Here is a 26,762-nt window from a genome sequence, read left to right as displayed (position 1 = left end):
TTCTAGATGTTCTCTGCCCTCTATAGCTAACATAAAGCTAATATTTTGATTTTTCGATTATATTGATTACTGCCTTTATTCACCTCTAAATGGTGAGTTTGAAATCTGAAAATTCTGATGTTACTGCAATGCCGAAAAGTCCATAATTTGACACCCACAGTACAAGTCACGTCCGGTAGAGTTTAATTATTTTAAAATGTGATTTTATCAACGTTTTAAATTGTTAGCAGCCTTGGTGGCCCTTTGTGAGGACAGAAAGACAAGATATAAGTTTTATAATAAATAATGTCAGCATAAAGAAGGAGGCAACAGGGAGTTCTACTCTGCCCTCTCCCCTGTTGCCGGGTTGGCCATCAGCCACCATCCTCAACAACTGTAAGGTACATGGAACTGGGGCCCATGGAAAGGTCCCAGAAACAATGAGTGATTATCAATTATCAATCATCACAGCTCAAAGCTGAACACAACTGCTAGTGGTCCATACAATGAATGCTTGTTAAGGAAGTTAGTGATAGTAAGCAGCCATATCTATGGTTTAGTACAAATTTATAATGTTTGCTCCTAAGCAAAATTACTTTTAAATGATCTCCAAAGCTAAGGCTGGTAAGGATCAGAATATACTGATCAAAAATTAAATGAAAATCCAAGGCAAGAATTCACTCCATTCAAGAAAAGAATTCAAGCAATGAAAAGAGTAAATTAACACCCAATGTTTTTATTACTAATTTCATTTTCCAGATGACAGTATATTTTAATGCACTATTATCATTATTACACGGTAACACACTGGAGGTGGTAGTATTTTTAAAAGTTTTATGCATATAAACTGAGACCTCAACAGTAGATTATTGAAGAAATACAGTTTCAATTTCACATTACAATAAACACCAGTCTTGGCTAATTTAATAAAGTCAGGATGTGTTTTCCAATAATTAACAATTGGAGTCCATTTGTCTGCAAACAAGATCATAGCATTTCTTCTCATCTGGCATATTCAGGGGGTCTGTGCAGCCATTCCTGACCCAATCAAGAACAAGAATCCTTCCAGCGTGTGGCCCAAACTATTCTAGTAGCCACTAAGAAGTTTATCATCAAGTACTTTATAGTATTACAAAAATCAATTTGAAATTCAATTAACATTAAGAGATTTGATGGCAGCTTAACAATAATAGCATCAATTACTATGATTACTGATATCCAGCACTGTAGAACATTTCCAACATCTGAAAGTGTTTTCTCTGAGAGTTTTTATTAAATCTTGCTGATGTCAGATACCACTGAAAGAGGATTTCGTATCAAGAATCTCTTAAAGAATGGCTAAGAGCATGTTTTAGGAGAGGTTCTCTATTGACCTACCCCATAAGTATTTTAGTGCCCAATGTCAGTGCCACCCTAGCTCAACCGTTTATGTTAATATAATACTATCTGTCCTCCCACTTCACTTTTGCCCTATTCATCTCATTAAAACCATAAGGCTCTAGCTCGGGCAGGAACTGTTTTAACTTATACTCTATAGAAAGCCCAGCAGATTTGGCACTTACTAAAAATAATGAAGAGTAGACATAACCATTTTTAATAGCAGCAAACTATTGAGTAAGCAAAATATCTGTTCAGTAAAATATATTTGTTTGATCCATTGCATGAACTCTAATACATACATTTGTATAAGAATAAGATGGAAGGTATAAGTTTAACCACTACAATAAGCTACAGGTAGGCATGAAGTAGAATCAAGTGCTCGTGTTGTATTATTTTATTTAAAGAAAGCATTATTTACAACATAATTACTGGTATGTGAAGTGGTATGCACTTTTACACATGAACTGTTTCATAGATGGGATAAAACAGGTTTGCTAATTTTGGTGGTTGTGATGGAAAGAAAACCACAAAGCCAAATGAGGCAGTCAAAATAGAAGAGGGAAACATTTGAATGAAAACCAAGCATACACAAGGCAGCTGGGAAACAGAAGTGATCCTCCAAGATTTTGCATGGAGAAAGGGGATGTTGATTATGAAGACTGGATTGTTTCTTCTCCCTAAAGGACAAAAACAATACCTCAGCTATAACCATATCCTTTCATTCAAACTTTGTCCAGATTAACTACTATTCAATTTATGTATATGCAACAGGAAAGGTACAGGCAAGCAAGAGTGATCCAGTTGTATTAAAGCATTGTTATGATCACTTACAGCATATTCTCCATAAGCACTTAATATGCTACATTTTCTCAGCATCCACAGGGTTTTAATTAAACTTGATGTAATTTATCATTTCCTTTACCAGACTGGTATTATGTTTAGACAACGTACACATTTATTTTATTTCCTATTATTAAGACAGTGCCTTCAATGTGCATGGTGCTTTCCAGAGTACCTGCCCAGATATTATGTACATAAAGGTACAGTGAGGTACATTTTGATTCGAGATACAGAAGAAGGCGGTACACCCATGGATAGACAAAGGTGTTAATTCAATTTACATGTGTTTAGGCTTAGTTTCAAAAGGGAAGGAGAAAGAAGGGGCATGTTTCTGTAATGTTGCAGTACAGGGACAAGTCACACACCTTGTCAACAAGCAAAACAGAGAAAGCCAAAGCTTCCTGACTATTCTACGGAGTTGATGGCACCACTATCAGTGGACAGGTAAAGGGAAAAAGGAAAGGACAACTTGAGAGGAAAGATGAGCATCTCTGAACCTTGGACATATTGAGTTAGAGATGGCATTGAGGCAGCCACCCTCTACCATGAAGTTCAATGAGAAACTTTGGACCAGTGATTCTTTCAGCCTAATCTAGGCCTTAACACATTATCTTTTATTCTTAGGAGCCAGCCCAAAACTTCTGGAGCCAGATTCATTTTTCAGCCTTCATGGTTTTGTATTTTAATTACCATGCTTTCCAATTATTCCTTCCACAAAACCCAATTTTCACTGCGTATGGTAATTTTATTAAGGCTATGACAAAAGTGTAGTAGCATATAAGTAACAAGCATGAGGCACAATTTGTGATGGAAAGAAATCCCATCTGGCCCCATCCTTGAATTTCTCAATATTCCCTATCATCCACTCCTGAATTGGCTCCTTCTTATCCAACTCTCCTCCCAGGCCCCAATCAGCTGAGCATCAGAGGATAGGGAAGTTTGAAGCAAAACATGGTTCCTTCACACTTGCTGCTTAAAGTTTATTGCTGTAGCCACCCACCCACTGATGGGGTGTGTGTGCTCGGGACAGGCGTGCCTCTCCATCCCTCCTCCGAATCACCAGGCGGATGGGGGTGGCAAGAAGCTTTAAGCAGGAGGCACAGAGAACAGACTTTCTGCTTCAACCTTCCCTCCACTCTGACACCCAGCTGATGTGGGGGATGATGGCTTCACCCCACCCTCACCCTCTATAACTCTCAAATATGACATGGATAGAATGGAGCAGGTACAGAAGAGAGTGACAAGGATAATCAGGGGCCTGGAGACCAAGCCGTATGGTGAAAGGTTGAGGGACTTGGGAATGTTCAGTCTGGAAAATAGGCAATCAAGGGGGACATGATTGCTCTCTAAGTATTTGAAAGGCTGTCACTTAAGAGGAGGGCAGGGAGCTGCTCCTGTCGGCAGCAGAGCATAGGACTCACAATAATGGGTTTAAATTACAGGCAGAAGGGTACTGGCTGCCTAAGGAGCTGGCGAGCTCCCCCTCACTGTCAGTCTTCAAGCAGCAGCTGGATGAAAACTTTAGGCTGATCGTGCATTGAGCAGTGGGTTGGACTAGATTGCCTACATGGCCCCTTCCAACTCTATGATTCTATTATTCTAACCTTTGAGATGTTGTCCTGTCCTCATCCTCCTGCCACTTTATCACCTCGAGTTGTTGTGTGTTTTTAAATTCCTTTCTAATGCCAATTGTGATTTTGATCCAAGTTCAGAATTAGTTATATGATATAGGGATAATCCACCACAACAAAATGCTAAACTCTAGCCCTAGCATAATTTATGTCCAATATGTCATAACTCCATTATAGCTTTTAAAAGCTCCATCTAATTAAATATTGGAGACAATATAGGAAGCGACTGGTTAAGAAATGAATTCAACCACCTACAGAATAGGGTAAAGCTATGTTTACCTTCGAGCAAGCAATGAAGTTCACACAAATTTGAATTTCTTACAACAAAACATTCTGATGTAAAATGGTTATTACTTATTTACTGTATATATAGTCTGCTTTTCTCAGTGAGACTCAAAGCAGATAACACAGAGTAAGCTCATAACAGATAAATAAGCTGTGTACTTCCACTGAGAATTGCTGAGACATGGCTACCTGCGATTTGTTAAGCCCTGGACTAGCGTACCTCATAGAGGTTATTGTGTGGGTAAAATGGAAAAGGGGTGAAGCACATGAGTGGGATAAAAATGCAATAAATAAAGTATCTGACATGCAAATGGAGATTGGATGGAGGAAATTCCCAGAGACAAATATTACTAGTGTATAGGTTGTATTGAAACACATGGTACCTGATGAGGTTATTCAGGGTCATCATATAGCGAGAACGAGCCAAGGGCAAGTCCCTGTAGGACCCCAAAGGACAGAGGAAATGTACAGGAGGAAACATTAAATAAGCTCTTGTGATGACAGCACTTTCAGAAGTCAGACAGTATGGGAGCTCAGAAAGGAGACAGAGAGAATATTGAAATGGTGGGAATAAACAGTATGCTGTAGGAGATCGGAAGCAAACAGAAGGGAAATTGGGTGATACTCGAAAAGGAAGATGGGTCAAGGGGTTGGTGAGAAGGGGAACAGTAGCACATTCAAGTGCAAAAGGGAAGGAGCCAGAGAAAAGGGATTAGATTACATGGTTAACAGAATGGCAAAGAAAATTGAGACCCGAAGTTAACGGGATAAGATCAAAGAAGAATGTAGTGGGGTTGCATTAGGTCATCGAGTAAGACAGAAAAAAAGGACTGAAGGGGGTTAATGGAAAGTGGGAAGAGCAGGAAATGCTGGGAGAAGGAACAGAGCAATTTGACAAGTGCAGGAGTCTTGAACAGAGTGCAAGGAGGAAAGATGGCATCAAAGGGCATCAAAGAGGCACAGGAGATCCCTAGACTTAGTGTGAATCATGGTAGTTTAGTAATATAATTAGCCAGGTAGATGGCAGATGAACAAGAGAAGAGGGCGGATTTGTAGTTACTACAATTAGCTTGTTCTTTTGATGTCCCCTAGAGACGTTCTGCAAAAGAGCATTAACAGAAATGAAAAGTGGATTGAGCAAGCCAAGGATGAATCATTCATTGGGAGATATAGGGAAATAAATTAAGAGCAAAGGACATGGATGAGTTGACATTGGAAAATGCAGAAATTAAGGAGCGAGCAGATGTGACAAAGCTTCTAAGAAAGCCCATGAATAAATGAACTACAAGAGTGTGAAAAGTGGACTGTATGTAGTGCTGAAGGGATAAGACAAATGATGATACTAAATTGGGAGGGGTAGCAAATACGGTAGAAGACAGAGCCAAGATACAGGATGATCTTGACAGGCTGGAGAATTGGGCTAAAACTAATAAAATGCACTTTAACGAAGACAAATGTAAAGTTCTGCATTTAGGTAGGAAAAATCAAATGCATCATTATAGGATGGGGGAGACTTGTCTGAGCAGTAGCGTGTGTGAAAAAAATATTGGGGTCTTAGTAGACCAAACACTGAACATGAGTCAGCAGTGTGATGCGGCAGCTAAAAAGGCAAATGCGGTCTTGGGCCGCATCAACAGAGGTATAGTGTCCAGATCACGTGAAGTGATGGTATCGCTTTACTCAGCTCTGGTTAGACCTCACCTAGAGTACTGTGTTCAGTTTTGGGCACCACAATTTAGGAAAGATGTAGACAAGCTGGAACATGTCCAGAGGAGGGCAACAAAGATGGTGAGGGGTTTGGAGACCAAGTCCTATGAGGAAAGGTTGAAGGAGCTGGGTATGTTTAGCCTGAAGATAACCATCTTCAAGTACTTGAGGGGCTGTCATATAGAGGATGGTGCCGAGTTGTTTTTTGTTGCCCCAGAGGGTTGGACCAGAACCAACGGGTTGAAATTAAATCAAAAGAGTTTCCATCTAGACATTAGGAAGAATTTTCTAACACTTAGAGCAGTTCCTCAGTGGAACAGGCTTCCTCAGGAGGTGGTGAGCTCTCCTTCCGTGGAGGTTTTTAAGAGAAGGTTAGATGGCCATCTGTCAGCAATGCTGATTCTGTGATCTTAGGGAGATGATGAGAGGGAAGGCATCTTGGCCATCCTCAGGTCACTGGGTGTGTGTGGGGGAGGTAGTGAGTTTCCTGTACTGTGCAGGGGGTTGGACTAGATGACCCTGGTGCTTCCTTCCAACTCTATGATTCTATGGATAAGGTGATATGGTGAAACTGATTTACAATCCAGTGCTAATTTTTGCTTAAGGAAGAGGGTGGGTGATTTTTGCAAATTCTCACCCCTACTACAGACCTTTAACAACAAGCTTTTGTTGAAGTTATCCAGGAGCAGCATTTTGAGGGCAATTTGAGCTGCAGCAGGAGATATGTGGTCAGGAATGGCTGATCCACTGACAAAAATCCCTTCCATTCAAAGAAATTTCCCAAGAGATCCAACCCACTGATTTTACAATATCAACCTTTTACCTCCAAAATTAGTTGGCTCCCTAACTGGACCACATTTCCATTGAAAAAGTCCCAAGTTCTGACATGCCTCTTTGCAGAACACAAGCCAGTAAACAAGATGCAATTATACTGAATTAGGAACCCCTAACTTCATAGTCCATAAAGCAGCAATGTATAATGCTTGTAGAAACATTTCTGACCTCTCTTAATAAGTGTCATGAAATAAAACAAAACTTCTCTGTGAAATTGAATCAACAGATATATTTTTTTTGTAATAATACTAGTGGCCTGTCAGTATCAAGGACATTAATATGACAAGCTGAGAACAGATTTGTAAATTACCTCCTGTGTCTGCCACTGAAAATCTTTTCTACATGTAAGTAAAGTACGCAATGGGGAGTAATTTCACAACATGATGAATAGCCATTTACTTCAAACTTAGTCACAGTCTAGAAGGAGAATCTTGGCTTAATTTTGATCCAGTACCCAATTTAAGTACTATTTAACCACTCCGGAGCAGTGGCCAAAATGCTACCAACTTCTACATGCAATCAATTGTTAAATTTCAAAAAGGTAAACATGGTCACATATTTTTTTTAAAAAAGGAAATTAAAAAATAGGAAATTAATTGAAAGAAGGAATCGAGAGGGTCAAATCTCTTCAGGATACTAAAAAGTTATGGTAACAGAAAATCAGATAAAATTGTATGCTGTTTGTTAGAAAATACAGAATCAAGTCCAAAAGGATACCAGCACAGTTAAATACATTCAAGCAAACTGTCAAAGACAACATGATTTCATTTAAAAACTGGAAACCTTGACAAAATAAGAATAAAAACATGCATAACCTTTGACATAACATGCACACAAACTGGTAAGACAAGTGAAAAATGTATCTGAGTTACACATTGCTAAAAGCTTCTATACAAACATCCAAAGAAAGAACCAGCCAGAGAGAGAGAGTTGGATCATTATACCAAAGGTGTAAAAGGAGTACTGACGGAGAATGAGACTGCAGAGAAGCTGAATAAAAATCTTTTATCAGTGTTAACTAAAGAAAATGTAGTTCTAGCTATTAATGAACATTAATGTTAGATCAAGGCCAATGAAAAGTTCTTTTTCACATAACTTATGGAATTGGCTGCCACAAGGTGTGGTGATGGCCATTGGCTTAGATCGCTTTTAAAGCGGACATCCTCGGGGGAGATGTGCCTTTCACAGACATGAGTGCTAAATTGTAGCTCTGTATTAGAGTGGCAGGATTTCTCTGAATATCAGCTGGGGAGGCTGTTATAGATGAGGATTATTGCTTTTATGCTCTGCTTGCTAGCTTCTTGGAAGCATATGGCTATGCATTCTTAGCAACTAATAGGCCTGATAAAACCCTTGGTCCAATCTAGCAAGGCAATTATGCTTTTAATGAGCGAACTGCATATGACCTAAGCACAATAAGCACTTGCATCCCGGCATCTGAGTTACCAAGAAAGTTGCATTCAGAATAGCTACAATTTCACCAATATAATACAAGCATGTTTCTATAGTATTAACCCCAACTATTTTCTGTGAGAATGAAGACTGAGAAAATAAGATGCTGTTATCAAAAAGGACATTCCCATCGCAACAAGCCATTCCTGTCGTCTCAGTCCAGATTCCATGAATGGTGCACTATTACTAATTACGCCAAACCATTTTACATGTTCACCACTACACAAATAAAAGTACAACACTATAGGAATAAGCCAAAGAACATGTCCAACATGCGCAAAATGAACGATAAATCTTTAGATACACCCAAGTCTTCACAACAGGAAGCATGGGAAGAGGAATATCATTTTCAATTGGCACATTACTATTACCGGGATACTTCTAACCACCTTTCTTCACTTAGTGCAGACTAAGTGGCTTACAGTCAATAACAAGAGAAAACCAACAAATACAACAAATATTTAAACCCAGGTTACTTTGCAAAAAAAAAAAAAAAATGACTTGCCATAAAACAAATTAACCCACAGGTGGGGAGGGGAGCACCGCAGGTGGTAAAATTGCAAAACAGGCTGGGGGGGAGGGAGAGAGGGAGGGGGAGAGGGAGCTCCAAAATCCCTAACAGTTAACTGGGGGAATAAAACCTGAGTTTACCCAGACTTAGACACATCAACTTTTGCATCACAGTGGTTCACAAGATGAAAGTTACAGCCTTGGTCACATTCAGTAAAGATATCTCTCCTTCATAATGAAGGATATAAGATCTATATTAAGAAAATGATACATATAAAAGGACAGCGGCTGTCTTTATAATATGTAAAGATTGCTGGTATGTTGCTACTGTCACAGCAAATAGTCCAACGACATAAACTAATCTACACAGCAACCAAATTTGCCTATTATAACCCACTTTCAACATACAGTGGGAGCATTTAGCTTTCCTGAACTTTTAAAATGTGCAATGTATTGCATATCCCACCTCTTTAAGTGTAAGGTCATGAAGATTTGGTGGCAGTTTAGCAACTTCAATAATTCAGGAAATAACAAGTTGTATACTGCAGCTCTGTTGTCTGCCCAATGCAGGACTCCTTTAATCTTTCATAAACTCAAAACTATTCATACTAAGATATGAATAGAAGTTCAATATTCCTGGGCAGCATGAAGCACCTTGGCTGTAGCCCTCCGCAGAAGACCTGAATTGGCCTCAAATCCCAGCTACAGCTAACTATGACAGCATTAGCCTCAGTACAGATGCTATACAATGATTAACGCTGAAAGCTCAAAAGAAGTTTGGGGATTCAAGTACAGGAGGGAACATGCAACCCCATGGGCAATTCCAGCCTCTTATTACCCGTTATGAAACTGGGAAACATTGTGTCTGCATTGAGCCTATATAAGTTGTTTAGGCTGCAGACTTGTGCACAGTTATCTGGAGTCCATTGAAATAAGTGGTACTTCCAAATAAATGTGCAAAGAATTGGACAATCAGTTATCCAGGTCCATAAATTTCCTTTAAGTGCTACAAAAGATAAGTGAGGGCTAATCTTGGAACAGTAGCAACCTAAAATAAAGATAACTCTTGTTATAGAGTATCAACACAATTTATTCCTCCTGTTGAACGTTGGTTACTATAGTTATGAAGTCAGAATACAGAACATGAACTACATTGTATTACAGGTAGACAATAATATTAGAATCGTGATGAGAAAAAGTACTCAAAATCAGATATACATAACTCTTCTACATGTAAGTTATGAAAATCGCCAACACAATTCAGCATGTTGTTTTTATTTTACAAGTTTCTATCCCACCTTTCTGCCCTCACAAGGAAATGTACAGTCTATTTCATGAAGCATTTATTTCCATCTCGTTTCTTCCTCAAAGGGGTTAGCTTTCATTGAATTTTGGGGGTAGGTGACGCTACTAAAGTCTTCCTACAGTAAACTGGTACTATATGTTTCATTCTGGAAATGTAGGAAACTGTGCAGATAGCAGTAGAGTTTTAAGCATTATTTATTCCACCTCCCCCGTCTTCTTCCTTCAACTATACAATTTGTCTATAACATTTGAGATCAGACTTAACAAAACAGGCACCACTAATACTGATGATGTGCTAAAAGTCCAGGTAACTGCAGTGAAGACCCAATTCATGTAACTGCTGACGTTCAAGTTATAACTGGAGACAATATATTTTTAACCTGAAACAGGGCTTCAAAAAAGATGTATATGAAAGAGTTACCTTTTACAAAACAATGGTGCCACAAAAAATATTCCAGAAATTACATTTAGATTAAAAATAAACACTGACATTGACTCTAAGTCTGACAGGAAGTTTTCACTAAAGCACATCATTCTACTCTCGTCTACCTTATGATTCAATAACATAAGCATATAAGTGATATGCGATAAGAATTATACGCACTTATTTAACCCAGTTTGGAGAGACAAACAAGTTTCTGTACTGGAATCTAGGTGCTTGGCAGTCCGCAAAAATAAAAAGTTAGAACCGTACCTGCATTGTAATTATGGATGCTAATAAAGAGTCCAGTATTGGTGTTACTTCAGCAGCATAAACAGTGCAGCAGCCCTGTTTCTTCCTGAGAAGTCCCGGGTTATGCCAGAGGAGTCTAAGGCTAGTTTAAGCATTCACCAAAACAAAACACCAGGCTGATTCTGGCAGGAGAAACCACAGCATAGGTTTCCTCCCATGGGATTTAGGACTTATTTTACCAAAAGAACAGAAAAGTAAGATAGTTAACTAATTAGAGGTTTTTTGTTTTTCCTCACTGGAGTAAATGAGTGCCAGGCATAATTCTAGGAGTGCACCTAACATTACACAGGGCCGTCTTCTAGTACCCTAGACTATCCTAATAAACCATTGTTAATAGAAGCCTTTGTTGAAACATAAAGTATTAAATAATGAATTGTGCAGCTCACCAAAATTCACTCACATCAAGTATATTCATGCAGTCTGAACTTGAGCATTGCTAGTGTCCTTCAACTGAGATTTTTAACCCTAAAACAGCAGCAAATTCTTTTCTAACTTTCTGTCTGTTTAATTAGCACTATTAATCCCAGACTTTCCAAAGCCTCCTGGCATGACAATGATTTAGTTTTAACCTCTGCAAAGGTCTCAGCTTCCTCATACTCCCAAGCCAAGCGCTGAAAAGTTTCAAGGTGTGACCTGAAAAAGTACTGCAAAAAACAGAAGCCTAAGTTGATGGAAATGTGCTGAGACTTGCCTTTTCAGGATTTAAATGATCAATGTGTTAATAAATACAGCAGAATTTATACACTGCATTTCTGCTCTCCTGCAATCTATTCTAGAATAGGAATATTGTTTAACAACTGACATTACAACACAAAAGGCAGCTAATAATATATTTAACAATACAAGACTACAAATACCTATAAATAACATCTCCCTTCCCAGTATCTCCAATGCTCTGCCTAAACAAGTTAAGCCAGGGGTGGTGAACTCAATTGTTACGAGGGCCGGATATGACACAAATGCCACTTGGTTGCGCCGGCCCATGCCTCGCCAGCCCGGATCGAGAGTGGGGGGTGGTGGCTATCTCAACTGGCTCGCGGGCCGGATAAGAGCTCTCAAGGGGCCAGATCCGGCCCACGGGCCTTACGTTTGAAACCCCTCAAGCTATTCGGGAGACTCCCTTGTCCCTGAAGTCTCCTGCTATTAAACCACACTTCAGCCTGTGTCAAGTAGCATTACCAACCATTTTGCATGCCTTGGTCTCCAGAAAGATCCCAGACCAGCTGCAGTGATGTGCTCCATACTATCTGCCTAGAAAGTGCCATCTACTGACACATGAGCTATTATCAGTGCCAATCAAGAGAACCTTAATTTTCCCACTAGAGGCTAGGACACCACTGACATTCTTTTTGTACCCCGTACTGAGATTCCCACCACCAGCAATTGCAAACTGGTGCTATGTAAGCATTCAAAGTTCCCCTGGCAACAATGCCAATCTACACCTTCATGAACAAACTTAATTTGCTGTCCACCAACACCCTCTAGCAGCTGAGAACATCTCACGTCTGCATTGTTTTATAATCCCAGAGTTTGTGATAGTTCAGAGAGTGTATGCATTTCAAAAAAAAAAAAACCTTGGAAGTTACTAGTAGGCATCCTCACATATCTTTTTAACCCAGTATTTGCTTCTCTGGGACAAATATTGTCCTTGATTCCACACTCCCCCTTGCAGATTATAATCAACGCTCCATACTTAGGCGCGTACTGCACAAGTGTAAGCTAATCCTAAAAACTACTCAGGTCTCAGGAGCATTGCCCAACTCCCTGCATGAATAACTGCGCCTGGGGCCATGCCACAGCAAACCCACCGGGCTTTTCAGTGGGGGGAGAAAGAGAAGCGGCTCTACACATTGGCCAGGAGTCCCTCGCTGCTTAACAATTGACATTGCAATATGAAAGGCAGCTAATAATATATTTAACAATGTGTATGTGCTAAGTGCCGTCAAGTCGCTTCCAACTAATGGCGACCCTATGAATCAATGTCCTCCAAAATGTGCTATCCTTACCAGCCTTGCTCAGATCTTGCAAACCGAGGGCTGTGGCTTCCTTTATAGAGTCAATCCATCCCTTGTTGGGTCTTCCTCTTTTCCTGCTGCCCTCAACCTTTCCTAGCATCACAGTCTTTTCTAGTGACTCTTGTCTTATCATAATGTGACCAAAATACGCCTCAGTTTAGTCATTTTCGCTTCTAGGGTCAGTTCAGGCTTGATTAGATTTGTTTTATCTGTAACGGTATCTGCAACACTCTCCTCCAACACCACATTTTAAAGGAATCTACTTTCTTCCTGTCAGCTTTCTTCATTGTCCAGCTGTCACACCCATACATAGTAATAGGGAATATGATGGCATGACTTAACCTGATCTTGGTGGCCAGTGACACATCCTTACACTTCAGGATCTTTTCTAGCTCCTTCATGGCTGCCCTTCCCAGCCTCAATCGCCTTCTGATTTCTTGGCTGCAGTCTCCCTTGGTTGATGATCGAGCCAAGGAATAGAAAGTCTTGAACGATTTCAATTTCCTCATTGTCAACCTTAACGTTGAGTAATTCTTGTCTTCTCATAATGTGACCAAAATACGACAGCCTCAGTTTAGTCATTTTAGCTTCTAGGGTCAGTTCAGCCTCGATTTGATCTAGAACCCACGGTATCCGTAACACTCTCCCATAACACCAAAATGCAACGGAATCTACTTTGTTCATATAAGCTTCCTTGCATTTAACAATATAAGACTTACAAATACCTATAAATAATATGTCCCTTCCCAGTATTACTGCACGTGCATCTCCAATGCCAAGGTATAGAAAGTCTTCAACAATTTCAATTTCATAGTTATAGGGAATACGATGCCCTGACCTGGATGGCCCAGGCTAGCCTGATCTCGTCAGATCTCAGAAGGTAAGCAGGGTCGGCCCTGGTTAGTATTTGGATGGGAGACCACCAAGGAACAGCAGGGTTGCTGTGCAGAGGAAAGCATAGGCAAACCACCTTTGTTAGTCTCTTGCCATGAAAACCCCCAAAAGGGGTCGCCATAAGTCGGCTGCGACTTGACGGCACTTTACACACACACAGGGAATACGATGGCATGAATTAACTTGATCTTGGGGGCCAGGGACGCATCCTTATTTAATGTTTAACAACACAAGACTTACAAATACCTACAAATAACATTGCCCTGCCCAGTATTACTGCACATGCATCTCCAATGCCAAGGTTTAGAAAGTCTTCCACAATTTCAATTTCATAGTAACAGGGAATACGACGGCACGAATTAACTTGATCTTGGTGGCCAGGGACGAATCCTTATTTAATGTTTAACAACACAAGGCTTGCAAATACCTACAAATAACATGGCCCTGCCCAGTATTACTGCACGTGCATCTGTAATGCCAACTGGGCAGGGCCATGTTATTTGTAGGTATTTGCCAGTCTTGGGTTGTTAAACATTAAATAAGGATGCGTCCCTGGCAATTTGTCTTCCACAATTTCAATTTCATAGTATACGACGGCACGAATTAACTTGATCTTGGTGGCCAGGGACGCATCCTTATTGAACGTTTAACAACCCATGGCTTGCAAATCCCTACAAACAACATGTGCCTGCCCAGTATTACTGCACGTGCACCTCTAATGCCAACTGGGCAGGGCCATGTTATTTGTAGGGATTTGCAAGTCTTGCAATTTGTCTTCCACAATTGGCAATTTGTCTTCCACAATTTCAGTTTCATAGTAACAGGGAATACGACGGCACGAATTAACTTGATCTTGGTGGCCAGGGAGGCATCCTTACAGAACGTTTAACAACCCAAGGCTTGCAAATCCCTACCAACAACATGTGCCTGCCCAGTATTGCTGCACGCGCATCTCCAATGCTCAGCCTGGACAAGTTAAGCCAGGGGAGGCGAACTCCTTCCTCCCCCCCACCCCCCCACGGGGAAGCCGGACGCGCTCCTCGCTGCCCAGCCCAGCCGGCACGACTCACCCCATGAGCCAGTCCATGACGCCGCCTGCTGCTGCTGCTGCTGCGACGCGCCGCCGCGGTGCTGGGCCGGCCGGACGAGCGAGCAGGCAGGCAGGCAGGCAGGCGGGCGGGCGGGCGGCTCGGGCTGCGTCCCCTGCCTGCCCGCCCGGGCTCGTCTCCTCACCGGCCTCGGAGGCGGCTCATGGGGGCCCCGTCCCAGGCCGGAGCGCCTCCCCCACGCTCGCTCTCCCCGCCTCGGGCTTCTCCTCCGGGCTGACTGACTGACTGACTGACTGACGCACGCTCCCCTCGCGCGCTCGCGGCTCGCTCGCGGGGCGGCCGGAAGTAAACACACTGCCTCCCCTCCGGCGTTTCCGCCCCCTGCCTCTCACGCGCCCGGCCGCCGCAACCCGGAAGGGACCGGCCTACTGAAGCATGATGGGGGATGTAGTCTTCCTGTGAGGGATGGGGGGGGGGAAGCCTATCAAGGAAGGAAGGTCGTTCACAGTGACCGGCCTACTGAAGCATGATGGGGGATGTAGTCTTCCTATGAGGGATGGGGTGGGGAAGTCTGTCAAGGAAGCAAGGTCATTCACAGTGACCGGCCTACTGAAGCATGATGGGGGATGTAGTCTTCCTATGAGGGATGGGGGGGAAGTCTATCAAGGAAGGAAGGTCATTCACAGTGACTGGCCTACTGAAGCATGATGGGGGATGTAGTCTTCCTATGAGGGTTGGGGGGGAGTCTATCAAGGAAGGAAGGTCATTCACAGTGACTGGCCTACTGAAGCATGATGGGGGATGTAGTCTTCCTATGAGGGTTGGGGGGGAGTCTATCAAGGAAGGAAGGTCATTCACAGTGACTGGCCTACTGAAGCATGATGGGGGATGTAGTCTTCCATGAGGGATGGGGGGGGAGCCTATCAAGGAAGGAAAGTGATTCACAGTGACCGGCCTACTGAAGTATGATGGGGGATGTAGTCTTCCTATGAGGGATGGGGTGGGGAAGTCTATCCAGGAAAGAAGGTCATTCACAGTGACCGGCCTACTGAAGCATGATGGGGGATGTAGTCTTCCATGAGGGATGGGGGGGGAAGCCTATCAAGGAAGGAAAGTGATTCACAGTGACCGGCCTACTGAAGCATGATGGGGGATGTAGTCTTCCTATGAGGGATGGGGGGGGAGGTCTATCAAGGAAGGAAGGTCGTTCACAGTGACCGGCCTATTGAAGCATGATGGGGGATGTAGTCTTCCTATGAGGGATGGGGGGGGGGAAGCCTATCAAGGAAGGAAAGTTATTCACAGTGACCGGCCTACTGAAGCATGATGGGGGATGTAGTCTTCCTATGAGGGGTGGGGGGGGAGGTCTATCAAGGAAGGAAGGTCGTTCACAGTGACCGGCCTATTGAAGCATGATGGGGGATGTAGTCTTCCTATGAGGGATGGGGTGGGGAAGTCTATCCAGGAAAGAAGGTCATTCACAGTGACCGGCCTACTGAAGCATGATGGGGGATGTAGTCTTCCATGAGGGATGGGGGGGGAAGCCTATCAAGGAAGGAAAGTGATTCACAGTGACCGGCCTACTGAAGCATGATGGGGGATGTAGTCTTCCTATGAGGGATGGGGGGGGAGGTCTATCAAGGAAGGAAGGTCGTTCACAGTGACCGGCCTATTGAAGCATGATGGGGGATGTAGTCTTCCTATGAGGGATGGGGGGGGGGAAGCCTATCAAGGAAGGAAAGTTATTCACAGTGACCGGCCTACTGAAGCATGATGGGGGATGTAGTCTTCCTATGAGGGATGGGGGGGGAGGTCTATCAAGGAAGGAAGGTCGTTCACAGTGACCGGCCTATTGAAGCATGATGGGGGATGTAGTCTTCCTATGAGGGATGGGGTGGGGAAGTCTGTCAAGGAAGGAAGGTCATTCACAGTGACCGGCCTACTGAAGCATGATGGGGGATGTAGTCTTCCTATGAGGGATGGGGTGGGTAAGTCTGTCAAGGAAGGAAGGTCATTCAGAGTGACCGGCCTACTGAAGCATGATGGGGGATGTAGTCTTCCTATGAGGGATGGGTGGGGGAGGTCTATCAAGGAAGGAAGGTCATTCAGAGTGACCGGCCTACTGAAGCATGATGGGGGATGTAGTCTTCCTATGAGGGATGGGGTGGGGAAGTCTGTCAAGGAAGGAAGGTGATTCACAGTGACCGGCCTACTGAAGCATGATGGGGGATGTAGTCTTCCTATGAGGGATGGGGTGGGGTGGGGAAGTCTACCAAGGAAGGAAGGTGATTCACAGTGGCCTCATGTAGATTCTGGGGCAGGGGTTCCCAACCTTTTTTTTTGACTAGGACTTTTTTGTTCGGTGCAGGGACCCCAAGGTTCAAAATAAAAATTCCAAGCATTTGAAAATAAACTTTAATCATAACTGTTAGTTCAACATTAAACTTAGAATAATATTTGAATATATATTTTATAATAGAGAACTTTTAATTGGAAATATTAATTTATTATGGGTTTATGACTTTGTTTCGCGGACCTTAATTTAGTTCTCGCGGACCCCTGGGGGTCCACGGACCCCTGGTTGGGAACCAGTGGGGCATCATCTCTGGACCCACCAATGTCAGCCATACTCTCTCAGGTTCAGACTCCTGCTCATCTTCTAATGGGATTTACGCCATCACATGCCAGCAATGCCCTTCCACAATCTACATTGGACAAACAGGTCAGTCTCTTGGACAAAGATTAAATGGACATAAGTCTGACATCAGAAACCACAATAGAGATCAGTTCCCCTGGAAGAAATGGCCACTTTGGCCATTGACTTAGAGTTGCCAACCTCCAGGTACTTGGAAAAAAAGGGAAGGCTCCGTGCTGCATAGTAGGTAAAGCAAACCAGAAGCAGCACGCAAGGACAATGTGGTATAAATACAAATATATTAAAGTGACAAGTGAAAAGGTGAAATAAGCAAAAATACAAACAGAACAAAATGCACAAATATATACAACAAAAAATTCCCAGCCTAGACAATTCAAACAATCGTCAGAAACTGATATAATTTAACAAGTTCAAAGGGAAGTATTCAGAGCACAGATCTTGAAAATGCTTGTTCTATATAATCTTGTATTTTTCTTTTGCAGGAAGAAGTAGACAGAAGGCTTGGGAACAAACATCAAGAATTAATCCATAGCTTCATTGATAGGACGTGTTGTCTAGATCATGTGACCACGTTTCGCTATGGGCTTCATCAGCTATGCAATCAAAAAAAGGAAATAGAATGCACCTAATAGGTATCATTTCATAACGGACCAGACTGGTTCCTCACAAGGATCTCAAAGATCAGTCCACCTGGAGAAAATGACTGCTTTTGGAATTGGACTCTATGGCATTGAAGTCCCTCCCCAAGCCCCGCCCTCCTCAGGCTCCGCCCCCCCCCAAATCTCCCGCCGGTGGTGAAGAGGGACCTAAAAGAAGGGGAAGTTTAAAATGAGTTGTTTGCGTGAATACAAATGCCCCCCATGCACAAAATAAAGGCTGAAAATGTCTGGAATTCGTAAGGGGGTGGGATTCAGCAATACCAGGCATGCATAATGATTGGGGTTGCCAACCTCCAGGTACTAGCTGGAGGTATCCTGCTATTACAACTGATCTCCAGCCAACAGAGATCAGTTCACCTGGAGAAAATGGCTGCTTTGGCAATTGGACTGTATGACATGGAAGTCCCTCCCCAAACCCTGCCCTCCTCAGGCTCCGCCCCCAAAACCTCCCGCCGGTGGTGAAGAGGGACCTGGCAACCCTAGTTGTTTGCGTGGATATGAATATGACCTGGCACACAAAATAAAGGCTGAACATGTCTGGAAATTGTAGGGGAGGGATTCGGAAATACCAGGCATGCATCAGGAGTAGGGCTGCCAACCTCCAGGTACTCAAAACCAAAATAATCAGTGCTGTATATCAAAGTTTACCAAAGTCACAGCACTTATGGCTATAACACAATAACCAAGCAGTATCAGTGTTTATATACATATCTTTAACAGAATGTGTGCTAGCTCAGTTAGATATAGGATTGCACACATTCTGTTAAATATATGTATATAAACACTGATACTGCTTGGTTATTGTGTTATAGCCATAAGTGCTGTGACTTTGCTGAACCTCCAGGTACTAGCTGGAGATCTGCTATTACAACTGATCTCCAGCCGATAGAGATCAATTCACCTGGAGAAAATGGCTGCTTTGGCAATTGGTCTCTATGACGTTGAAGTCCCTCCCCTCCCCAAACCCCACCCTCCTCAGGCTCCCCAAAAACCTCCTGCCAGTGGCAAAGAGGGACCTGGCAACCCTAATCAGGATGCTGCACCTGTCAAACTGCACCTGCTTGGATTGCTTCTGCCTGGACTCGGTGGCCATCCAAGTCCTGTGTGAGGAGCTCTGCCTAGCTCTCCAGGACGAAGTTCCCACCCCATGCGCCATCCCTGTCCTACAGAAGGTCATGGTTTCCTTCAGATTCCTGGCCACCAGATCCTTCCAAGGGGTCATGGTAGTGGTCCTGGAGGTATCCCAATCCTCAGCAATTCTCTGCCTGCACAGCTTCCTGTTCATCTCAAAGAAGGTTTACAGAATGGAGGAGGACTTTTGAGATCAGTAATATATACATCTTTGGTTATTTACCAACTTGCAGATTCATAGAATAGAACCATAGAGTTGGAAGGGACCACCAGGGTCATCAAGTCCAACCCCCTGCACTATGCAGGAAATTCAAAACTACCTCCCCCACACACCCCTAGTGACCAGAAGATAGCCAAGATGCCCTCCCTCTCATCATCTGCCTAAGGTCACAGAATCAACATTGCTGACAGATGACCATTTAACCTCTTCTTAAAAACCTCCAGGGAAGGAGGTTGGTATTGGTATTATTTTATTGGGAAGGATTGGTATTAACTTTTTCATAGAAATTATTAAGACAATGTATTTAGTTTTTGCCCCACAGCCACGTACTTTGTACTTGTACTTTGTTTGCAAATATCTGAATATCATGGACGCTGACCAGGAACTTGGCCACAAGGTCCATGAAGATGCCCTGGTGATTGCTGGATGCCTGAACATTCAGGCTGTAGAAGGGATGGCTCCTGTAGGTTGGACATCATGGTAGCCAAGAAGCTGGGCAGGCAGGAGTTCACCAAGGACTGGGACACCTCCAGGGCCTCAGCCACAACCCCTTGGAAGGAACTGGTGGCCAGGAACCTGATGAAGAATAGGATCTTTTGTAGGACAGGGATAGCCCAGGCAATGGGAGCTTGGCCTTGGAGAGCTGGCCTGAACTGGAACAGGACTCGGAACAGGAACAGGACTCGGATGGCCACCCAGTCGGGGCGGAAGCAATCCAAGCAGGTGCTGTCTGACAGATGGAGAGTGCTGATGTGTGCCTCTGCCCGCGACATCCCCCCTTCCCCTTCTGGGGTTTGGGGGCCCTTTGTTCGGTGTAGGCAGGGGCTCAGCTTGGGGTGCTGGGGGGGGGGGAATTCTCAGGACCCTGCACAACTGTCAGGGGCCCAGGGCCTTGAGACTGAGCTTGGTCCCTTTAAGGGGGAGTGGGGGGGGGGTGCTGCTGACGGCGAGCATGGAATGTGACAGGCGCTCACTCAGCCCCTGTGCCTAGTGACCCCTGGCTGCCCTGTCCATCAGAGCCCTGCTGCTTTGCTACAATTCTTCCACGGACTGCATCGGTGTGGTTGCCGGGGATGCTAATGCAGTTGCACCCAACGAAAGCCTTGAAAACCCACTATTTTCCTGCTAGTCACTGGGTAACTAAACCCTGTAGGGACTGGAACAGCAGTTCCATAGTTGCACTGTGGCTAGCCAGCATGGCACAGAAGCACCTCAGGGTTGTTCTGCCCCTCTAATTACCTATGATTAACTTTATTTTTAGTATAACTTATATTTTTCTGCCCTCATAGTCTATTCCTATTACCTGCATTCAGTGAACATAACATTGCCGTTAATGTTGTTGAGAGCATTTTTCTGTGTCAATCCATGTTACACAAATTTCTTATTTCTAATCTCTTAATTATCAATATTTGGATTGCAGGGAAGGTTTCCCTCATTCCCCCTTTGCTTCCTAAACTCCATGATCCTCACTTTTCCTTTACATTTATTCCAGTCCTCCTTTGAAGTATCTTGAAGTATTTTTGAAATGCAGCTAATAGAGCTTATAGTTCTATGCATTTGTTTGTATCTATGATTCTCTTTACACAATCAACTGGTGTCATGGTTAGTGTATCACAAGTATAGATTCCCTATTGCTCTATGAAATGGTTGTTAATTTTAGCCATCTTTGTTCTCCTTTCACATTTTTCCTGCCAGTTATGGTCTCTTCTCATTTTCTTTCCAACAAACTTTCAACAAACCCTATCCTGGAGTAACATGCTTTCCATTTTTATGTCTGTTCCACTTTAGTGTAGGTTGCCAACCTCCAGGTGGTGAAAAATGAAAAATAGTGTTGCCAACCTCCAGGTACTAGCTGGAGATTTGCCATTACAACTGATCTCCAGCCGTTGGAAACAGTTCACCTGGAGAAAATGGCTGCTTTGACAACTGGACTCTATGGCATTGTAGCCCCTCTCTTCTCCAAACCCCACCCTCCTCGGGCTCTGCCCCCAAAATCTCCAGGTATTTCCCAACCCGGAGCTGGAACCCTACTTTAATGGCAGACAGGTAGTGGAAGCAGTTTTCCCATGGTTTAACAGAAACCTCAATAGGTAAGAGTACAACATTTAAAGAACACACACTGATCCAATATTTCCCACATATCTGGCAAGGGTCCTTAAGGAAAAGCAATGGTTTGTGAATCTTTCAATCCGTTTTTAAAAATTACGTGGGAAAGATTTTACACAAACGCCCTGATCATTTGAAAAGGAAGAAGATCTGTGCTTCCTGATCATTCAGCTATCTTTCTTGGCTGGCTTTGGTTTCCTAATAATTAGGTTACTCATTTATATTTTCCCCTCTCAACTTGTACCTTCAAGCAGAGAAAATGCAAGCATCACCTCAGAAACGCGAGTGCCAATACTGAAGATTAGTCGGTCCCCAGGGCACCGTGAGGCTGGCAGAAGGATTCAGAGTAGTTTGTACTGTATGGTTTCAGCAGTAGCTCTTTGCTAATTACCATAGGGTCAAGTTGCCAGTGAGATAAATGCAGGAGTGGGCAATGTAGAGGCTTGTGTCCTTCTCAAAAAAATGGAGGCAGAACACCTTGCCCATACTGTCCCCGACATGTATACTTGACCTGTCCTTTCCATTAATTGGATCCGAAAACCTGACAGCATACTACGCTTATTGTCAAGAGGCTAAGGCACATTTTAACTCTCAGAGTCTAGTGCGGGCAACTCTTAAGTGGTTCTAGGTTGCCAGTCATCCTCACAGGATCCCAAGTCTTGTGGGGAAAAGACCAAGAGCTTCCAAGCCTCAGATGTACAGTTCACGAGAATCAGAATTTTGTTCAAAGAATGGCATCCTGCGGAGGAGAATGACTGAAGAGGAGATAATACATTGCATGTGTAGTGCATTAAATACCCAGAAATAAGTTAGCCTCAATCGGTTTTGAATTAATAGTTTTCTCCATATCTTTTACACATGTCTTTTCCCCTGCTAATAAGAAGCAACTCTCCCCCACCCCTTCTGTAGTAAAGATCATGTCTGTTTCAGGAAGAGCATAATGCCAAACATTTTGTATTGCAAATAATTTGGTGTGGTAATACAGAATATATTCATAGACTACCTTCTCTTAGCAGACTCCTCTCGGGAGAGAACCATTCAAGTAGCCAAATTTTGCCTCCGGTCTAGTGGGATTCGTAAACGGCAAATTGAAAACACTTCCCCATAGAAGATCTTTCCTCCTCCTCTTCAAATCATCCTTCCCAGAATCATCAACTTTTATTATTTTATTATATTATTTTAAACCTAACTTTGATTTTTATTCTGAGCTGATATTGTATTGAAATAAAACTTGATTGATTGACTACCATACTGATGCTTGCAATATAAATACATCTTGAGATTTTTATAGCACTCACAATGAGGGCACGACAGTATTATGAAAATATACGAAAACTGTGATTGTATTCGGGTGAATGAAAATTATATATATATAAATAAACACACTTTGTAGCTGAGCCTTCATTCCTAAGCCAAGGAAAAGTACAGACGATTCACGCAAATCTTTTCCACATGGAAACAGCACAGTGAAAAATCCAAGAGCAGACTGTCAAGTGTTGTGACTAGTCTTTCTAATGTTCCAGATTTTGAATCACTATTGACTGGCTCGGATGAACTGCAATTTCAGCGTCTGTCAAATCATTCTCTAAAATGCTCTCTGTGCTAAAATACTTCCCTAAATACAGCTTGTAATAGCTTCACTGTGGAACCAAAAGAAACGCTGCAGGGAGGGAGAGACATGTCATTGACTCCTTACTGCGTTAACGTCTGAAAAGCCAAAAGTATTCAACTCAACTGAGTTTTCTCTAGGGTTGCCAACAACCTAGAGAGAGAAAATGCCCTACCCCCTTAGGCTTAATGGCATGTTATTTACCTCCATGCCATGAAAAGCTTTGCTTCATGGGCAGGTTGGCCATTATGGCCACCTAGAAAAAGCCCAGTGTGCTGATGACCTGGGAGCATGCCCCCCCCACCCCAGAGCCACCTCAACCCCAAGCAAGGGGCCACTGCAAGGCACAGGAAAGGAGGAGTCTGGCCCAGACTCACTTGCATAGTGAGGGACTGACCTGGCGCAGTCTTGTGCAGGTAGCGAGGGACTGCCCGACCTGGCCTCATTCACATGGTAAGGCAAGGGACGGGTCTGACCTAACCTGACTTGACTTGCTCTTTCCTGCAGTGTTTTCATGGCTTATTTGTGTATTTGCATATTAATATCAATTTCACACTCTCTGATGAAACCCAAAAGGTTAAGAAAAGGGGGGGGGCTGTAAAATATCTGTATAAAAACAGACTGGTGTCTTTAATAAATCAAAAAACCACCACCCCAGCCCAAAAAAATGTGATGTGTGCCCTACGAGCACAGTATATAGGTGTCAAGCACCAAAAAAACCCATATTAACTACTACAGTGGTCTCATTCCATATAGCATATATGCAACATCTACAAATTGTAAAAAAAATAATGAAAAATGTATTTCATAAAAGAGCCAAAATTGTATTATGTAATAAAATTGTACTCTCTCCCTCTCTCTCTCCCTGTATATATATATATATATATATAGAGAGAGAGAGAGAGAGAGAGAGAGAGAGAGAGAGAGAGAGAGAGAGAGAGAGAGAGAAACACATTTCAGCAAGTTGTCTTAGTGACACAAACCCACCACAATACATAGGTGAAGTCTTTTGTCAAGTCAAGTTTTATTTCAATACAATATTAGCTCTAGGTAAAAAAAACCAAAAGTTAGGTTAAAATAATAAAATAAAATAGTAAAAGTTAATGGTTCTGGAAGGATGATTTGAAGAAGAGGAGGAAAGATCTTCTACTGGGAAACGTTTTCAGTTAGCCGTTTACGAATCCCACTAGACCGGAGGCAAAATTTGGCAACTTGAATGGTTCTCTCCCGAGAGGAGTCTGCTAAGAGAAGGCAAACTTTAGCTTTTTCCATTCTCCCAGGAAAGGATGACAATACGGGGAGAATGTGCTGCGATCTTATGTCATTGTAGAAGGGACATTGCAGCAGAACATGTTCTATTGTTTCCACTTTCTCTGTTTTGCATGGGCATAGTCGTTGATGAAAGGGAGTACAGAGATACCTGCCTTCCAGGAGAGCTGAAGGTAAGGCATCAAAAAGCGCAAGAGTAAAGGCCCTTCGATATTTGGATGCTTCCAGGAATCCAAGGTAGTCTGCAGGGTGGAAAGGTTTGATGTATTGCAAGATGGTTGAATATTTATGAATCTGAACCCTATCTGATTGAAGGGCATGGTCCAAGAGTCTCTGTTTGATTGTTTCCTTGGCTTTTTGGTGTCCCAATGGCAATATGGCTTGAGAGGAGAGGCCGTGTTTCTGGGAATTATTTTGTATAAATACTTGATTGAAGTCTGCACTGAGGATGGTAATATGTTTTCGAGATTTTTTTTATAATTTTTGTTATTTTTTCAACTTTTGGGTTACCTAATCGGTTTTCTGGTTCGGTTTTGTTCCTTTCTGAGACAATACATTTAAATATGTACAGTATTTTTTATTGCATGCACCTAGGTCATTCCCTCCTTTTCTGTGGCACTTAACCCTCCTCCTTTTTGTGACCTTTCAATGGAATCACCATGTAAAAATAGATGTATGAATCAAGTACGCTGGAAATATCCCTGCTCCCTATTTGAGCTTTTTAGACCACCTTGCTGAAAATGTATTTTATATATTTATATAAGACTTTTCTCTCTAAGGGGGAGCCAAAGCAACAGGCTACATCATTCTCCTCCCGTACATGTTATTTTCACACTAACCCTGTGAGGTAGGTGAGGCTGAGAAAGAATGGCTTGTCAAGGTGACCCAGCCAGCTTCCATGGAAGACAAGGGATTTGAACCTGACAGCTCATTCTTGAGGTTGGGGGCCGAATGGGCTTAGGAGGGGACCAGCCCCCTAAGCCAGCATCCATGCCACTGGCACCGCGCAAAGTGCCACAGACGGCAGCATAGTGCCACTTGCAGCCAAGCCCCAGGACTGGCGTGGCAGTGCGGCCCATGGACGCCGGCTCAGCCTACTGCCGGCATCCAAGGAGGTGTTCCTGGGGAGTTCTGGTGGGCAGTGCTGTGGCTAGGCTGCCTCCTAACCCCTTCCAGTCTGGGAACACCCCCCCTCCAGGTTTTTCCTGGTGCAGCCTCACTGTTCCCTATGGGGGGAAATTCCCCATTTTTAATTTTTTAAATTTAAAAACACTTTTTTTCCCCCTTTTTAGTGGCTGGGGAACCTCTTTGGAGGTGCCACAGTGGCGCCTCGGCTACTCCGTCCCCAGCCGCCACAAAGCTCAGGAATGAGCTGCCCGTCTCCTATAATTGCTACTGAAAACATTCCAAATGAATGGGAAATGCTATTTCTAATATGGCTCCTTTACATAGTTCCAAGGATTGTCATAAATCCTTTCTTTTAAAGAAAAGGATTCCCTCCTTTTATCCAAGGGCAGCATCTCTCCATGTACAGTAATGTCTGTCCCGCCTTGTAGTGGTATAGAACAGCTGTCACAAATGTGCATTTGAGCCTTATGCTTTGAAATCTTGGGTAATCTTCTTCCTCTGCCCCAGTTGCAAATGCAATAACTTTGCCTCTAAGAGGCTGCTTGAATGGTAGGTTATGCAACATACACTGCAACCAACAGGTGTACTGAATTCTTTAAGCAATTACATTTTAGCTCTGCATAATAAAATACATGCATCTTTTACGAGAGAGTGAAATACCACTGAATAAGAATTACTATCAGATTTTGCCCTATGTGGCTAGCCAAGAGATCATGATTTCTCTATTTTAAAGTTAGCGGTCTTTCATTTGCAAACAGCTCACTGATCTATAGGGGGGAATCCATTCTGCTGAAACCGCGCAATTTATTGCAAGGATAAGTTTCTTCCTTCTCTCTTAACAGAATTTTTAAAAATACTGATCAAACCATCTGCTGAGAATAATTATCCTTTATGCAGACACTTGATCCAGTCATTATCTGCAAACACCAGGGAACAGATGTCCCTGATTTGAATTGTTTTCTTGTTACCCAGTACTTTTGGCACGGGGTGAAGGAAGACCTCTATCCACTCCTACAGAGGGTAGCATTGTACAAAGAGCAAGGTATTTAGTTATATGACACACATTTTAATCTATGGTTCACTAGTAAAACAATGAGAATGTCATGCCAGATTAACTATTTTCTTTGGTGGTAATGCAAAATATGGCGAATATCAAAAAGGAGATTCTCACCATTAGTCATGTATAATTGAAGACATCTTATATATGTTTCTGAAAACATATTGCATCTGAATTTACCTGAAACCATCTCAAATCTGGCATATTGTAAGCCACCTTACAATGTTTTATAAACCTTGTAAATGTTTCAATAAATAAATAAAATAAATATGAAGAATGGGGAAAGTGACAAATGCAGTTGTTTTTTTAAGGT

General features: G+C 42.8%; 1 protein-coding gene across 1 annotated transcript in view; it reads right to left on the bottom strand.

The window, feature by feature from the left end:
• Window positions 1-14,662, bottom strand: part of MOB2 (MOB kinase activator 2) — a 154,821-nt gene extending 140,159 nt beyond the window's left edge. The window contains exon 1 of the mRNA XM_056850724.1: window positions 14,636-14,662. Within this exon, the coding sequence (XP_056706702.1) occupies window positions 14,636-14,652 (17 nt within the window). The 5' untranslated portion in view covers window positions 14,653-14,662. The remainder of the gene's footprint in view (window positions 1-14,635) is intronic.
• Window positions 14,663-26,762: the final 12,100 nt, after the last annotated feature.

The sequence above is a fragment of the Euleptes europaea genome, chromosome 6 (genome assembly GCF_029931775.1).
Source record: "Euleptes europaea isolate rEulEur1 chromosome 6, rEulEur1.hap1, whole genome shotgun sequence".
Classification (NCBI taxonomy): Eukaryota; Metazoa; Chordata; class Lepidosauria; order Squamata; family Sphaerodactylidae; genus Euleptes; species Euleptes europaea.
The sequence above is the reverse complement of the archived record's forward strand: the minus strand, read 5'-3'. Positions and strand labels throughout refer to the sequence as shown.